At 41.5% G+C, this 18,983-nt stretch overlaps 1 protein-coding gene across 1 annotated transcript; it reads right to left on the bottom strand.

The window, feature by feature from the left end:
* Nucleotides 1–9,663: 9,663 nt before the first annotated feature.
* LOC135478316 (uncharacterized) lies at nt 9,664–10,749 on the bottom strand. The gene has a single exon (XM_064758591.1). The coding sequence runs from the start codon at nt 10,747–10,749 to the stop codon at nt 9,664–9,666; it is 1,086 nt and encodes a 361-aa protein (XP_064614661.1).
* Between the last annotated feature and the right edge of the window lie 8,234 nt (nt 10,750–18,983).

The following is an 18,983-nucleotide window of genomic DNA, read 5'->3' as shown; positions in this document are numbered from 1 at the left end:
TTCGTATAAGTGAAATATTCTTGAGTACGGCGTAAAGCACCACTCAAATAAGCATGCATTTTCCCACCTGCAAACCCTATATATTTTTTCACCATGTTACGTTACTTCATTTTGTGCACCCAATACTGCTTAAACTATGGTGATATTGGGTGTGTAACTTTCTACTATTTAGTGTACCTTATAGCGCTTAAACCATGGTGCTAGGGGGTGTGTAACTTTCTACTATTTAGTGAACCCAATACTGCTTTTGCCATAATGCTATGGGGTGTGTGACTTTCTACTATTTAGTGTACCCAGTACTGCTTTTGTCATGGTGCTAGGGCGTGTGTAATTGTCTACTGTTTAATCATTAACATGAACAGTTAAAATAAACCATAAATGAGGTAAACTGACAGGCAAACCGACAAGAGGTCGTATTTCACCGGTTACGTTTGACCATTATACACTGTCCTGTATTTTTTCCCTCACAAAGTCCACAGACTTTCCGTGCCATAATCCTTGCTAAAAAGAGCATACAGTGTATACACTGTAGTATATACAGTGTGAAGTTTAGAAAAACGCCTCCCACGTCAGTAATTCTTTCTTGCGTGCGAAGTTTACTGAACTCTTTCATTTCATTGGAGCAGAACTGTAAAAACAATAAATCTGACCCGACTGTGGGGGGTTAATGTTTTTTTGGTTGCATTCTGCTCTGCGTGAAGGACAAAGCCAGCCATAAATGATGCTGTAGCGTTCCGCTCTGGGTGAAGGACAAGCTAATCATATATGATGTTGTAACGTTCCGCTCTGGGTGAAGGACAAGCTAATTATAAATGATGTTGTAACGTTCCACTCTGGGTGAAGGACAAGCTAATCATAAATGATGTTGTAACGTTCCACTCTGGGTGAAGGACAAGCTAATCATAGAAGATGTAACGTTCCACTCTGGGTGAAGGACAAGCTATTCATAATTGATGTTGTAACGTTCCGCTCTGGGTGAAGGACAAGCTATTCATAATTGATGTTGTAACGTTCCACTCTGGGTGAAGGACAAGCTATTCATAATTGATGTTGTAACGTTCCACTCTGGGTGAAGGACAAGCTAATGATAAATGATGTTGTAACGTTTCGCTCTGGGTGAAGGACAAGCTATTCATAATTGATGTTGTAATGTTCCGCTCTGGGTGAAGGACAAGCTAATCATAAATGATGTTGTAACGTTCTAAAAACAGGACAGTTTGATAAGGACATTGATTGTCTAAATATCTATTATGTACCCTCGCGTATTTTGATAGAGCAAGGGTCGATTATTTATTTGAGGTTTTATTGGAAAATTACCACCTTATCTATGATCCATTTAACAGTAAAGTCACCGCTAAGAATGTTGATCTAGTTAGTTTGTGACAAACTTTACTAACAATGTGGATTTTTACAATCCAAGAATTGGTGATATACTTGATGAAAGAAACACTGGACTCTTGTCTATGTACCTGTGCAAGGTCATTATCAGATAAGTGCCTGTTTGTAGCACGATAGAAATGGATTCCCTACATAGAGCTAGAATCGACTATCTACGCCATTTCTTACATTTCCATCCAAATACCGGATATATTTGAGAGCATTAAACATGGTATTTCCACCAAACCGTGTTCTATCCAACTGAACGATTGTTTGACATTGAATTCGCAAAGCAAACATTTAACTATTTCCAAATGTGGACATACCAATTGTCTTACATGTCCATCATTTGATACATCCACCACTTTTATTTCCTCACTGACTGGTAAATGTTATTCTGTTAATTCCTACGTTAACTTAAGTTGTATTGCGTCCAATTGTATTTACTTGGTAACATGCAAGAAGTGTGGTCAGCGGTATGTTGGGAAGACCACCCAGAAACTACATGTACGGGTGAACGGGCACCGTAAGTCCGTGCACAAGAAACAAATGCTAATAGGCAAGCATTTCTCTGCCTCCGACCATGTCTGGGACCATTTCAGCATTCAAAGAATAGCATCGTAACAAATTTATTCAAATACCATAAACGTAGACCTCGCAGTCATGGTAGGAGAAACTTCAACAGAAACATGATTCACAAACATGTTACAGTTAGCTATTTAGTAGGATTGTCGTATGACACCAATTACCAATAGCATGCACGCTCTACGCACAGTATTATATGCACTGCCACTGAACTTGCTAAAACAGGTCGTTCAAGACGTATCCAATAACATACACAATTTTAATGCCCCACCTCACCTTGTACGCCTATGTCAAGACATATTGTATTTTCGATTGTATCGCCCTGTAACTACAATTGAAACTCAACACGATCGACTCTTTCTGAAGATAAAGTATTTAGACAGTAGCCTTGATTTAATTAACCTATCACGCATCTTTAATGAACCTGATGTTCGTAGTGCTGTGCCTAATTATTTTAATATCCAACAGCCACCTTGCGTATCCTATGAGTATACAAAGCCTATCGCTTCACAAATTTTCAGTTATTCCCAGGCCATCAAGGAGTTCGATTTGGCGACGTATACTTCTGGCGGCTATAACTGTGATTGTGAATCCCCAGTTTTTACCTACGACAAATGTAAACATGTCCTGACTGGTGGCCTTAATATTATTAAGAATCATGATCTAAGGAACCTCTTTGTGAGGGGTCCTAAGTATAGAGAAAAGAGTAATGTCAACATCCGATCAAACAAAAAAATATCATCTCGGCACTTGAGGAGTATGTTAAAAAATGGTCAAAACGGGAGAAAGTGAATTCTTCGGTACTTAACGATAGGCTTGAGATTGTCAAAAAGAAAGTTAGTTTAACTATACACCGTCTAGACATTGATGCTCTACCTAAAGTTAAATAGGTTCTGAAGGATCCCACTGTGCAAGAAACACTCACTGACCTTCATAGTAAATTTGTCATCACTGTAGCAGACAAGGCTCCTAATAATATCATCTTTATTTCCAAGAATTATTATTATCAAATTCTTGTTCAAGAGCTATGTGCATCTACAACGACATCCACGTATTCTGCTACTACATGTACTCTGGAGGAACTATTTAACAAACACAAAACATTTCTTAAAGAAAGACGCATAAATATACCTACCCGTCACACAGAAATACCACAACTTTACTGGATTCCTAAAATGCATAAATCCCCTACAAAGCTCAATTTATTGCAGATTCAAGAAACTGTACCACCAAACTCTTGTCAACCCTACTTACAACAGCGTTACAAGAAGTAAAGTCATTTTGGAATAAGTATTGTTGTGCCATAACAAAAATTCAGGTGTCAACTGCATGTGGATTCTTAACAACTCCAAACGTCTTACAGAAGAACTCGATGCTCATATGCATATACCGTACAAAGACGTATCCACATGGGCTTTCTCTACTCTCTATACTACGATTCCTCACAAAGATCTTATTGAAAGAATATCGTCGTTACTTGTCTCGGTATTTACTAAAACAGGTCACCGTTATATTAACGTCAGAAGCAAAAAGGCTTTCTTTAGTTCTACTCTTTATAAAGGTTACCACTCATGGGATGTTACATTATTTATTGAATTACTTGAATGTCTCATTAATAACATCTATGTGAAATTCGGAGATACCATTTACCAACAGTCTTTTGGCAGACTTATACCTGTTTTCATATGAATACGACTATATGCAGAAATTACTTAAAAGTAATATCTTTAAAGCTCGATCCTTTTCATTTACCAAACGGTATACTGATGATCTACTGGCGTTAAATAATCCCCATATTGCTGAAGCGGTGAAGGAAATCTATCCGCCTTCATTGGATTTAAGGAGACAACAGATAGTCCTGATGGTACATCTTATTTGGATCTATATCTGTACAAAGACGGACAAGGTCTCCTTTCACGCCGCCTTTACGACTAAAGGGATAATTTCAATTTTGATATTGTAAATTATCCTTATTTAGATAGCAATATACCAAAGGGTCCTGCATATGGCGTATACATATCTCGCCTTGTAGCATTTGTCAGATCTTGCGTTAATTGTGATGACTCTAATCTGCGTAATAAGTTGCTAGTTCAAAAACTACTTTGTCAAGGATACTCCATCAAACGCCTTCATTCTAAGTTTCTCAAATTTTACAATGAGTATAACACTCTCGTTGGCAGGTATGGACAGAGCGTTCAGAATCTCTGGCGATCTGCATTGTGATCAACCACATAGACGGAGCTGTTATCCCTATATACATATCTATAACGTACATGGTATTTATCAACATAGATGGCGCTGGTTGCCCAGTGTAACCGTCTACCTTGTATGTCATGTGTAACATCATGGATGGCGCCTCTTGTAGAATGAGATCTTCACATATTAACGGGAAAGACGTAATCGTCCGTGACTTTTGAATCATAATCGGATCGGTTGGGGTCTGTAACGCTCGTCATTTTCAAACTGTATCGGCCCCCAGCGTGAATTTTATTCTGTGTCGTTTGGGCACATCTCTGTATACATCATAACTGAAGACACTATCGTGTTAACTAGTTGTTTGGTGAACTAATCAACTTTTCAGCGTAACTTGTCGCTGCAGCCTCACCGTCAGAAGCATCCGTTAAGTATTCTTAGCTTGAAAGAGTTAGCTTTATACAAGATGTGAGATAAGTCAAAGCGGACTACTACCCCAATGACCAGCTGTACAGTGCTCCATATTCTGCATAGCTAATAACCAAGTGTCTTCTCCGAACAGACATCTCTCTGGACAATCCAGCGAGTTGGGTAGTGTGACAGAATAAAAAAAGAGCTTAAATTGTCCTGAACAGAATGATCCAGTACCGTTGGAGAAGAAGTCTTCATCACATGATTATCTTATACAGGCTAAAAAGCGCCCCCCCCCATCCCCTCCTCACCCAGGAGTCTTAGTCTGTCGTATGCTGACTGTTAATAAGCCTGGTGTTTCATTCAAGGTGCAATAGCTCTGAACACATTCAACAGTAGGCTAGCAATTAATTTTACAGCATAATATATGCTATATTTCTGTGAAGTTTAACTCCTAGTCTACCTAGTGTGTCTCGAACTCTCGATAGGGAGCAGCCAAATCCTTACTAATGATGAGGAGATGCTTCTGTCTCCATGTTATTTACGCACTTGCATTCACTGTTTGCGTATGTTGTAACATTACAGCTTTTGGCTCGGTGAGTACAGGGGAAGATTTGAAGGCAAATTTTGCAGATTTTTTTGCTCCAGCCTTAAATCCAAAATCTATATGTATTCATCCTAAAATGCCAAATCCAACTATGGAGAGGCCGGCGAAAGACATTTTCAGATATAAAACCTCAGATGAGAATACTAAAGATTCAGATGGCGCTTTTCGACTTGATCGCCAGAAACCCACCGTATTAGAAATTCCTGAAAACATGATGTTTCTTGAAAATTAACCATTCTGTAATACATAGGGCCTATGCGGCACCAGCTACGTCGTCATGGTGCGACTGTTATGATGCGGGAGGTGTTCCTACAACGCCTGTGACAAAAACAAAGACTGCTGTGTGGACACAGTGAAACAGAGGAATACTTCATTAGCCTAAAAGCAGACCTATTTGTCAGGCCAAGCTGCCAATCCCACGCAATCAGATGATAATCGAAGCAAAGGTATCTCGTATTACTTTATTAATATGTGTCCAGAATCTTACAAGAATCAGACCAACGGGACAATGTGCGAGTCAACGTCTGGCGCTCGTACTTTGTCCGACATGTTGCCGAGACTCCTTGTTTTCAGCCATGTCACACAGATGAACTATCTGAACTCTCACTGCGCGTGGTGTCATGGATACCACGAGGCTCTTCACCGCTGAGATCCTCTTGTCAGGTGCTCTTCTTTTGTACATATGGCTGAAATAAGAACCGAATCCGACATTTTTGATCTGATACCTAAGGTCGAAGGATGTCATGTGGAACCCAGGCCTCCGAACGGAAGCGATCATCATGCTTGCGAATCGCCATATATGTTGATTAGTGAATGTAATGTGACAGTGAACTAAGTATGACGAAACTCTGACAAAAAGATGCTGTACGTGTAAATATGTTGTGTCGAGTAACTTGAGGCAGTTTCACAATGCACCTTGTGCTGTGTGCAATGCCGTAATATATGCCTCGATTCTGAAGTTGATCAAGGATGGATACCATTGTTATTCACAGCCACTTTCTAGCACTGAACCGTTCCCAAGCTTCTCCATGCTGTTCAATCTCCACCAAGATTCTCCTTCGTGATTACCTCCCATACAACTGGATTGAGAGAGTGTCGCGAAGACCCGGTTTATGATCCAGTGAATATCGTACGAATTAAGGGTTTAAGAAATGTGAAAGTGATAAAACAAAACTTTACTCTGTGAACCGACTGGACTGTTGCTTGTACAGCAGTCAAATTACGTCAGATATTAGTTCGATACGGAGTCAGCCCCACGTATTTTATTTATTTATTTCACTGGTGCTTTACGCCGTACTCAAGAATATTTCACTTATACTATCCAAAAAAAGAAACGCATAACCAGGTTTTTTGCGGAGGTGATGCAGTCTTTTCAATTATGCATAACTAAATAAGAATTGCTATTCTGCAAATATTTTTTTACACAGATTAAGGAAGGGTCCATATCTAGACAACAAAGCCATCAACTTGAGGTAAGACACTCACAATGAGTCTCCCACTTGAGTGGAATGTCAGTATCTGTTGTGACCACCACGGGCACGAATAACAGTTCTGACACGCCTTGTCATGGACTGGATGAGACGCTGGATAGAGGCCTGGGGAATGTTCTGCCACTCCTCCTGCAAACATGCAACTTGCTCTTGAAGCGTTTGGGGTTGAGGTTGACGTTGGCGTAGACGTCGATCAAGTTCATCCCACAGATGCTCAATTGGATTAAGATCCGGGGAACGGGACGGCCAGGGTAGCACATTTACATTGTTTTCGGCGAGAAAGTCCCTTGTGACACGTGCCGTGTGCGATCTGGCGTTGTCCTGCTGGAACAACTCCCGCTGAACGTCAATGACAGGTAAGAGATGTGGATGGTGTCTCGGTAGCGTACGGCCGTAAGATTTCCCTGAACGTGGACAAAATTTGTACGACCAGTATACGATATTGCTGCCCACATCATCACACTCCCTCCACCAAATCTGTCCACTTGGCGTACGCAGTTAGGGGCATAACGTTCGTGAGCGCGTCTGTAAACCCGGTTTCTACCATCACGTCTCTGCAATAGGAATCTGGACTTATCACTGAACCAAATTCGTCGCCAGTTGCGTAGATTCCATGCAGTCACGTTGTTACACCATCGGAGGCGATTGGCGCGATGGTGAGGACGCAGCACAATCCCAACATAGGGGCCTCCTGGCTCTCAGTCCATGTTCCCTCAGCCTGTTCCGCACTGTCTGACGTGATATCCTCCTCAGTCCCGGTATGCTGGCTGCTGTGCTTTCAGCTGTAGCACAACGGTCGCGCAAATGGAGGACCCTTATGTAGCGATCTTGGGCTGCTGTAGTGACACGTGGTCGACCTGAACGCCGACGGTCTTTTGATGTCCCAGTATTGTTGTAGCAGGCAGCAAGCCATGCAATCGTGCTCTGGCTGACGTGTAGACGCCTAGAAATGGACGATTGGGACTCTCCACCTTGAAGTCTTCCAATGGCAATATTTCTTGTGACAGTGTTAAAACGTGGCATGTTGAATCAGCTTGAAAACACTACTTGAAAGACGCCGATTTCCGGCCCGAAGTCGCGGTTTTATAGTCACACACTGCATGCTTTCAAGCCGTACGTCCGGCGTGTAAGACTGCACGTGATGCAGTGTGGTGCTGTATTTGTTACTTCTTCCAAAAACGGCCTCCAAACTCAACATTTTCAACCAAGAAATGTTTTGAGGAATAAAATGTGTGCTAACTGTGACTATTAACAATATTAAAACACATTTTGCTCATGAAATGAAGACAAAATGTATTTATTTCATTTTAAAATAAAACAAAACACCTATGCGTTTCTTTTTTTGGATAGTATATATGACGGCGGCCAGCATTATGGTGGGAGAAAACAAGGCACAGCCCTGGAAAACCTCACGACCATTCGCAGACTGCTGACACAAACCCACGTACGGCCGGAGAAGAAGCCAGCATGTGCTTGATTTGAACTCACTGCAACCTCATTGATAAGAGGCTCCTGTGTCATTGCGCCGTGCTGGCACGTTAATCACCTCGGCCAGGCTGCCCCAAGTACAATGGGTGGATGGACGGAAGAATTATAATGGCTTAACGCCAGTTAACTGTAAGAATGTCAGCCAAATGGAAGCGAGGACAGGTCTGAACCAGGAAACAGGGAACGGTCTTGTATGCGAGTTTGTGAACACCCAAAATCAAACAAAAATAGACGGACCTTTTCAAAACCATCTTAAACAACAGAAACGTCAGACAATAGTTCAAAACCAGTTCATATAGTTAAAATGTATAATCTAGAATAACATAAATGATATATAATCTGAAAGAATGTAAATAGAAATATAGAGGAATAGTTATTTTAAGATGCAGGTGAATAACCTGTAAATAATAAATGAACGCCGCAAAATAATTCAAATATAGAGTTGACTGTGAAGAACACTCAAAATCTTAATCTTTTATAATGTGTTTTATCTCGTTACATAACGTCATTATGCAAAGACAATATATACCAAGTGATGGTCCCAAATACCCATCATACAAATATTGTTTTCAAGAGTCCTTTTCTCTTTAAAGAAAAATCTAAAAAAAAATATTGAACATCACATTTACACCTAACTTTTCGCAGTCTTTCATCTGAACTTCTTGTAATTTTGATGTTTTTACACCTTTAAATATATGTACCATTTTTATCAGGCCTGTGTGTTTTATTCACATTTTTTCCTTGGCTCGTGCCGTGAGCTGATTTGTTCCAATGGATCTACATATCGTAACCATTCGAGCGCCCACGTCCACATAACAGCCACATATATCGACAGAGGCATTGCTTATGGATAACAACTCTTGGATTTATGTGTTGGTGACGTTTCGATGTAGGTTCTTACATCGTTATCAAACTATATGAACATACAGAGATACAAGACAACATATATACAGCAAGAGAGTTAGTGGGGTCAAAAACAGGCAACAATGTAACATTGATAATGACTACAGGGTTAATGGTTTCAGGGTTTAAGGCGGTCACTGTCTAATCTGATGAGGTCATTGTAGGCGCTCGGTAGGTGGTACCCACTCTCTCAGTTAAGCTGTGGATTGTGTCGTCGGATCATGATGGCTTCCAGCAGTTTCCTTCTTTTATAGTCTGACTGGTTGTTTTGTAGGGTATGAACTGTGTTCCATTGGATTTGGTGTTCTGGATGGGCTCTGATGTGGTCACTGAGGGCTGATTTTCCACCTAATTTTTCTACTGAGGCCTTGTGCTCTGCAATTCTGATATTGAGTGGTCTACCGGTTTCTCCAATGTATTGCTGTTGACAATCACAATTAATGCAGTACACAGATCCTTTGGGTTCTTCCCTATGGGTTGGCTGTTTCTTTCCATTGGCTTTGAGTAGGGTTTTAAGGTTAGAGGCGGAGGTAAACGTTGTTTGTATGCTCAGTTTGTCATGCAGGAGTCTTCTTATCTGGTAGCTTGGGGTGCCTGTATACGGAATGGTTATATATATATATTGGGGTGGTCGGGTCTCGTTGCTCTGGTCTTGTTAGCCGGATTGAGGGTTTTGCTGATCGTTCTCTCCACTAATTGTGGGGGGTATCGGTTTTGGGTGGTGAAGGCTGTTTTGAGGTGATTTATTTCTTCTTGGAGGTTGATGCTGGATATCTGTAGGGCTCGTTTTGTTAGGATAGATATTATTCCTCTCTTGATCCGATTAGGTTGGTTAGATTGGTAATTCACGTATTGGTCTGAGTGTGTGGGTTTGCGGTATACTGAAGTGAGGAGTTTGTCGTTCCTCTTGCTAATAAGTACATCCAGAAACGGTATGGTTTTGTTGCATTCTTGTTCCATGGTGAGCTGTATCCTGTTGTTCTGGGTGTTGAGGTGGTCAGTCTTGTTTAGTGCTACGAATGTGTCATCTACCTTACGGAACCAACACAACGGTTTGATGGGGCTTGTAGCTAAGGCTTTGTTCTCAAATTCTGTCATGTATATTTCGGAGATAAGTGGTGATAGGGGGGATCCCATCGGTAAACCGTGGAGTTGTTCATATATGTCATCCCCCCACGTGAAATAGGTGGAATGTATACACGAGTCCAGAAGGCTGATTATGCTGTCAGGTTTCATGGCTGTGTTAAGGGCGTGTTGTCCACTGTTCAGCTTCTGTCGTATGATGTCTAGGGATTCTTCTCTCGGGATATTGGTAAATAGGTCAAGGACGTCGTAACTGATCAGTTGGGCTGTGCCTGGAATGTCTTTAACTTTGTTACAAAATTCTGCTGAGTCTTTGATGTAAGATTTGGAAGTTTTGCCCAGAGGTGTTAGGAGTTTAGTGAGGTACTGTGCCGTGTCGTAGTGGACAGTGCCTCTGGAGCAGATCAGGAGTCGGGCTTTGATCGGGTTCTTATGAACTTTGATGGTTGCCCTGGCGTAAGGTGCTCTGGGGTGTGTTGTGAGCTTTCGGTACAGTTGGATGTCGATTTCATTGCTGTTCTGCAGGGCTTTGAGTTTTGCCCTAAATTCTCTTTCTAGTTTCGGTGTGGGGTCTTTGGTTATTTGCCTGTATGTCGTTGTGTCGCTGAGCATGTCGTTGACTAGTTGGTTGAATTTGTTCTTGTCAAGTATAACTGCGGCTCTTCCATAAGTTATCCATAAGTAATGCCTCTGTCAATCTATACCATCCCAATTCTTAAAAGATTCTGAAAGAAGCCACATATATCGGCTACAATGTGCATTAGGCCTATATTTTATATAATGTACATTGTATCATTCGACTACAAGCTTCGATGATATCTTGAGAACAGTTACTTCGAGGAACGCTTCAAAACAACTTGGCTAGAGAGGGCCATATTGGTTCACTTGTTACAGGTGGAATACCGGCCTGTCGTCTCTCTCCTTATTAAGGTGAACAACTTAGCTAGAGCCGGCCATATTGGTTCACTCGTTACAGTTGGAGCAAGCCTCTCTCCTGATAAAATTGAGCATGCTCTTTTGGCCCTATCTAAGACTTTTTGGGAGTACAGAGAGCTTGTGTGGAACGCACGAGAAAGCATTTTAATGACCAAAGTGGAGATCAGGAGATTTACTGTAGTGTAACAGTTGGAGAACTAATTAAGACGATGGAATCCGAGCGTGAAAAGAAAACTATGTACAACGGTTATAATCAGGGCCAAGACCATAAATACGCGTGCCTGCAGTTTCTGGATGTAATCGAATCGAATTGCCTGAGACTGGGTATACAACTGATGTAAGCTCAGGATACATTAAGTTGCCATGGTCAAATGAGACCCGCACCAAAACGGACCATATTGTGAACAACGGAACAGTACAGATCTGCGTGAATTATTCGGGCTGGTATGAAGCCTTGGTCACGGGAGCAACAAAGTTCCAGTCTACGGTGTATTTGCACACGGATGAAGTGGAAACTTTAATCAGCCTACTGCGTCCTCTTTCCAGACTGGCTATGACATTTTCCATGGGGCCCTTCTCACAAAGATGAGACAAACGTTGCTCAGACAGATCACCATCGTGTTGGTGTTCACGTTGCCCACAGCCCAGCTGTTGTTTCTCTTCAACGGATACGCCCGTGGCACTCTGGCTCTGCCGTCTCCTAGGCTTAGCGGTTCACTACTTCTGGCTAGCTGTTTTCTTCTGGGAGAGCCTTGCTGCTTACCACAAATATTTTGTCTTCGTAAAATCTTTCAAGCATTCCAAGGACAACCAGATTTGTAGCTTGCTGAAATACTCTCTGTATGTATATGGAGTTCCAGAGGTCATCATTGGATCGTACACTCTCATTCGATCATTGCGGTCAGGTTCAGAGGACATCGGGTATGGCCACATGTCTTGTTTCTTATTCTACCCCATGGACATAGGATTCGCCTTTGCTCCGATTTGCTCCATATGACACCGACTGGGGTTCTACGGTGGACGTTTAAGACCATTATTTAAAACAAGCGAAATGAAGGAGAGGGACGTCATCTATTTTGGCAAGCCGCCAAACATGATCTGCCAGATTGCTACATACAACATGAATATGCATGTGGTATGATATATCGGTATTGATGAGGAGACATAACTTTTAGTGTATATTAAAACGATTAAAACGAATCGGTGAGGTCAATGTGCAGTCCAGTAGTCAACCGTAGGACCTCAGTAGTGTTTTTTTTGTGTTTTAATCAGTGAATAAAAATATTTCCAAAAATAATGAAACAATATTTGGAATTTGAATGAATTTGACGTTCACATCATGCGTCCTTTATTTAAAGGTGGTCTTTTTGTTCATATGTGAAGCCTGTGGAAAAGGATCGCTGTCGGATAATATACTGAAACGCATTAAAAACGCGCCATGGGTAAAAAGTGGAACTGACGCTTAACCAACTTTTATTTGGTATTGGGAGTGTATTACATTCATACCCAACTAAGTCAGTGAGGCATCAGACACGTTAGGCATCAGACACGTTAGGCATCAGACACGTTAGGCATCAGACAAGTTAGGCATCAGACACGTTAGACATCAGACACGTTAGGCATCAGACACGTTAGGCATCAGACACGTTAGGCATCAGACACGTTAGGAATCAGGTAAGTTAGGCATGAGTAATGACAAGTGTCAATGGAAAGTACACCTGTTAATGTAGAGGAAATGGAACACACAAGGAGGTCCAAAGACAAAGTCATTACCGGGTAGGACCACCCCGGTTTACATTGCATGCCACGTAACAATTTGGAGTGGACGTCCCACAAGTGCTCGATAGACGATAGATCGGGAGATAAGGCAGGTCGTGACATAACAGGTACATTATTCTGTGCCAGGAAGTCCATAGAAGCACGTGCTGTATGTGCTCTGGTGTTGTCCTATCGGAAAGTGTGAGGTTCTTGGTGTTGATTGAAACAGGGGGAAAACGAAAACATGCAGTAAACTGCAATAAAATGACAAATGCATACATGGAGCCTTGCTCTGTGATGAAAAGTGATACCGCCCCAAACCGTCACACTTCGGCTGTCCCACTGATCAGTCTGCACAACACAATCATCACGACAATGTTCACCATCGCTAAGCCAGACACGTATACGTCGTCAGCGTTCCTGTGTAAAATTCTCTAGAGAAGAGAACGCCATGCCAGTGTCGAACTAACCATTGTGTGTTCAGTTTTGTGATGGTACTGTGGTGACGTCCACATCTTGCTGCTATGGCCCTTGTAGTCAGGCCAACTTTAGTCAAGGCAATGGTGCATTCCCGTTCCAGACTACCCGACATCACTCAACTTTTGTTGACTCAACAAGAGTTAACTTAAAGTTGAGCCATGTTGAGTCGTCTGAACGGGATCTTTAACTCCACCCAACTTATTTGAATCGGAAATTTGCGTGTGTCTTTTTTGTTAACAAGTTGAGTCATGTTGAATGAATGTAGCCAATCAGCGGTCGTGTAGAAATAACGTGACCGTCTTAAAGCACGTGACGATCAGACAGTTTCGTTGATACACGAGTATAGTCAGGGCAATAAGCGTAGTCGATAAACCCAGGACACGATTCTTCCGTCTGCTTGTCACTGTGTCTCATACATTGGAGAGAAAAATGAAAATTTTCCTACAATTTATCGAAAGTTTGGTTAAAAAAAACACATCTCAACACTGTTCAACACACGCCAAAAGTGTTGAACAATGTTGACCTTTATGATGTGTAGCGTGGACGGGACACTCAACTTACTTCAATAGCATTCAACTTGATGTTAATTCAACAAAAGTTAAGCGATGTTGGATAGTCTGCACGGGGTTTAACTTTACCTTATTCTTCAAGAATTGACAGTTTATGTATGTGGTCTTATCCAAATAGTATTAGGCGAACGCGGTTAACCAGATTTCCATGGAACATGTTTCAGCGGTGTAAGACGACGCGAGTCAATCTTTTCGTCCAGCCTATTTAATCTTATTGTCGGCTGATGCGAGCAAGATTGTATATTGCTGTCTCAAATACCCGCAGTCGATACAGTCGCAACTAACGTTTAAAGGCATCTAAAAGAAAAAAAGTTGTTCGTTCTTTCCTGATGGCTCAGTGGGTTAGTGGATGGCTCTATAGCCTTGTATTCGTGAGTTCGAATCTTTTTCTACCGTACACCAAACGAAGGCACGCTCAGATGGTACAAACCGTCATCCAATGTCGTAATGTTTAATACTGTAAATTATGCAATAGGCTGAATTAGGTCAAAATGTATTTATTGTAGTGATTTTAATTGCAATTTCGTTAACGTCACTGAATTATTCTCGCATTAACATACATTGACATTAAAACAATGCAGACGAAACATCGCAACGTCAACAAGAACTCATACGCTATCTTTACTGCTTTGTATTGTTTTAGTGTCGTCTGTTGTTTGAGTCACACGTTTTTAGAAAACACACTGTTTCCGCCAACTTTCCTCGATCACCGCTTACATTTCAAATTCCATGGCGATTACGCCCGAACAGGACAAAGGGCGGCGTATTCAGCACAAATCTGCGTCCTCAGTACAAATCTTTGTACTCAGCACGAATCTGAGAAATGCCGTCTTACATAAAGTGTTTGGTCTGAAGCCTCGTTTCTGTCGACCAATCAGAATCGATCAAATTTTATCTTAAATACTGAGTGAGGGTACATTTTTCTTCTTCAATCAGTCTCTCGCTTTTCATGTGCGGTACAAAAACCACAGCGTGCAAGCGTAAAACCAGAGCAGCGACGACCGTGTTACAGTTGGCAAATGGTCACACGTAACGGGTGAAACACGGCATCGTTATAATCCTATATCAGATAGGGGTATATCCTATAAATGTCCAATGCTTAAATAGTATTGACTTGCTCACGATCTGTTTCTTCTTGCAAAAGTGAGCAGTTGTTCTGACGAGTAGTTCAACTTGGACACCAATGGCATGGTTTTTGACTTCTCAGCACCGCTTATATCACACGAAAGGGCTAACTAAAATTAAGAGTAAAACCACAAATGGAGGTGGGTGTAGTATACACTGCCTACATGGGTAACATAGATTTAAGAATTTAATCGAGAAAGGGGTTCTGGGAGGCACAATCCAGATGGGCGGACGGTACATCCTCTATGGTGCAGCCACGGAAGTAATCATAAGTGTCGCCGCTTTCCAGGGTTCTCCTGAGGACATCATCCCTTCTCTCTAATTCCACCCTGGCATCGTCGAACACCTGAATTAGACTGAACGCTGTAAGTGATCGGTTCACCAGGTTGCTATCCATGGTAATGGCCTTTCATGCCCTATGAACCCAGTCGAGGACGGTTTACCGACTTGCGCTGGGTATCCGTCCATGCCGTGGCGCCGTAGTCACCACGTGCGGTGTCCAGGACTTCCTCAGATGATCTTGAATGGCTTGTTTACTGATACAGCAAAAGGATGTAACCATAAATATGAAATATACACATTTAACTGGTGCTGGGAACAAGGTCGTAGATGTATAAAGCTGTTAAGTAGCGAACAATAGAAAAATCGGTAACTAAGTGTCTATCCGCAGGGCGACTAGTGACGATGCGTCTTTATTAGCACTGAACGGATGACCCTGCAGATAATCTTTGACATAATATTTGTACATATACAATGAATAATATATATACAATGAGTAATAAAAGTAAACTGGTTTGACAAAATTAATCAACATAAATTGTACAAGCATATGGTATATCATGATATTATGAGACACGATATTAGGGCCGATGACTACCATTGAGACATGGGTTGCATGTATTTATGAAGAAAGTTTCTATTTATGAAGAAAGTTTCTTTCACATCTGAAGTGGCTTGATTTCCATCTAATACTTTATAAAATGGAAAGACTTTAAACGAGGGAGTCAATGACAGTGCGTATGTGCTTACTGACTGGACGATGACAAAATTCTTCGTTATGTTGTCGATGCAGCGTCAATCTGGACCGGAGATCTGAGGTCTGGCCAATATATTGCTTGGCACATCCCAAGCAAACAAGTGCATATACAACATTTTTACAGTACAGCACGTCAAATTTTACATTAAACAAAGAATCTTCTCTCTCAAACTGAAAGCTTGATCGTTCCAACATGTGTATGCATGCTCCACATCTAGGTTTATTGCATTTGGAAACCGAAGAAGTCAAGGATTTTTCTGAAAAGTGAGCGCGAGTTACCTTTTTTTTTTCCTGTGAGGGCTTCCTCAGGTCAGTCAATGAATGACTGAGTGATCCAGAATCCTTTGTTAATTAATCCTTCCGGATAGCCCCTGTTGGGAAGACATGATTTAAGTTCTATTAATCTCATTTTGTTTCGATTTTACGTTTACTATTGTACAGATTCTTCTCGCAAGGGAATATGCCCATATTTTCCCCGAGTATGATGCGTGTGATTCGAACTAAAATGAAGATAGTTGTGTCCGTGGGTTTTCGCTAAATATCAGTTGATACAGAAGACCCCTCTTTCAAGACCAATATGTCTAAAAAGGGTATTGACTTAGAATTTACTTTCATTGTGAAGGATATTTGGGCATGAAGATTATTGAGGGTATCAAACAGAAGATCAACCGGCCTGGCTTCCTTTGGCCAGAAAATAAAACGATCATCCAGGAATCTTTTCCACTGGCTTTTAAATTCTGTTGCAAAATCATGTCCAAACATGGTTTTTATTTTTTGTAAAGATCTTTCTAAACATTCTATTACTAATGTTGCATAAACCGGGGCCATCTTTGTTCCCACTGCTGTCCCAAGAATTTGTGCATAATGACAATCGTTAAAGCAAAAGGAGTTATTGTTAAAGATAAATTTTATACAATCTGTTATAAATTCGTTTTTGAAGCGTTTGTCCAGTGCTTCGGGATGTTGATTTAACCAATATTATATTGCTTCTATTCCCAGCTCGTGCGGAATGATACTATATAAACTGTTCACATCAAAAGTGCCCATTTCGACATCATGGTCTACATCCTGCGGTAACTTATTTAGAAAGGCGATATCATCTCTAACGTTACTTTTTACATGAGCAATAAATGGCCTAAGTAAAATGTCAAATACGGCTAAGCCTTTGTGTGGGAGAGCAAGGACCAGCTATAGTTGGTCTAAATTTCAAATCGGAAGGACAGTGCAGTCTAATGAACTGATTTCTAGTCTTCAATAGCCATGGTAATCTGTTTTCATTTATGTGCCTTAGGAAGGCCATAGAAATTGTTGGTTTTAGATTCAAATCTGGTTAGATAATCGCGTTGGTTTTGTCAAGACCAGGTTTATAATGTGAATGTTAAATCCCCATTGACGTCCCATACGAGAATGTGGATATATCAACTGTTTGCCCCCCGTGGGGTTTCCGCGGTGATAATAGGACCTCAGCCATCTAGGCAAGCTTGTCGTAAAAGACGACTAACCTAGAGCTCTCCTGTGTAAGCCCGGTGAATATAACAGGCTCACATCTTCTCATTTGTGTGAGAGGCAACTGGGGAGCGACCTGTTTGCCGTGGGTTGCGACCCGTAATCTCTGAGGACGGGATCCTGGTGGCTGGGGGTGTGTTGGTCTTGCGAGATCCTCACGCTCAACATCACTTTGGCCCTTACTTGGAGTGAGAATGAGTGAGACGGGAGGTCGGATGGGTCCGGTCTGATCAATCGGCTTTGTCATGTCTTGCCTGTGCGTTGTCCCAGAATTTCTCCAGAAAACCATTCATTAAAGAAAATGTTATTTCTGAAACTTCGTTTACGGGACTACGTTTTGAGGCGGTGGCTCATAGGTCAATCGAGTAGATTGAATTCAACTTGTTGGTATCAGTCAATCTGTTCGAGTATACCTCATATGGAATCCTTGGTGTCTTTCCTGCTGGGCATTCCCAGGTTCAGGCATCGCCCTTGTTGGCACTCCGTGGTGGGTAGGGAACATATGGGGTGAATTATATCTATAATGCCATGTCTTCCTTAAACCTTTCAATTAATGTCTCCAGTATAACTAACAGGCCTCCCTCTCAGCCGATTTCAAGTGCTGATGAGAAGAGAAAATTGGAGGTTTTGGATGACTCAGGACAGTTGGCCGGCTTTCATCGTTCTCTCAACAAAGAGTGAACAGAAGCCGGCCTCAAAAATTCATCCATTTGTACTTAAAAGGGCCTTGCAGGGATCAGCAGGTACTTTTAAAAAACGTCAAAAAATTTACGGTCCGGAGACATTCTCACTGAATGTTTCCGGAAACAACAATCCATCAATTTATTAGCTTTGAATAAAATAACTGATATTCCTGTGTATACATCCCCACATAATTCCCTGAACAGCTGTCAGGGAATTATACGTGACAGGGATCAGGATATCATTGATTTATCAGAAGACGAAATCTGCACAGAACCGAAATCGCAGGGAGTTACCAGAGTGAAACGCTTCACTATGAAGAAATCTGGTAGCATCATTAAACTAAATACATATCTCCTAACCTTTTAACAGCAAGTCTATTCCGTCGTATATCTACATTGGCCCGCATAGGGTTAGTGTGGAGGTGTATATCCCTAACCCGACAAGTTGTTTTAACTGTCAAAAGTTTGGCCATGGCAAGGGTCAATGCAAAAATAAACAAGTTTGTTTCCGGTGCGGCAGTGAAGGTCATGATGGTTTCTACTATAGCAGCTCAGCAAAGTGCTGCAATTGCAGTGGAGATCACATGGCCTCCTCTAAGGACTGTCCACTTTTCGTCAAAGAAAACAAATAATCACTATAAAAACTAAAAACAATATATCGTATCAGGAGGCCCGCAAACTAGTCTCGCCTCCTAATACTTCACTGCAGACTTCATTTGCCAATGCGGTCAAGCGAGTAGCATCTGTTGCTAC

Source organism: Liolophura sinensis, chromosome 11 (genome assembly GCF_032854445.1).
Source record: "Liolophura sinensis isolate JHLJ2023 chromosome 11, CUHK_Ljap_v2, whole genome shotgun sequence".
In the NCBI taxonomy this organism is placed as follows: domain Eukaryota; kingdom Metazoa; phylum Mollusca; class Polyplacophora; order Chitonida; family Chitonidae; genus Liolophura; species Liolophura sinensis.
This window is presented reverse-complemented; position numbering and strand designations above follow the sequence as displayed.

What these genes read in the sequence shown, in the direction of transcription:
- LOC135478316 (XM_064758591.1), bottom strand. Translation starts at nt 10,749, where the DNA reads ATGCTCAGCGACACAACGACATACAGGCAAATAACCAAAGACCCCACA.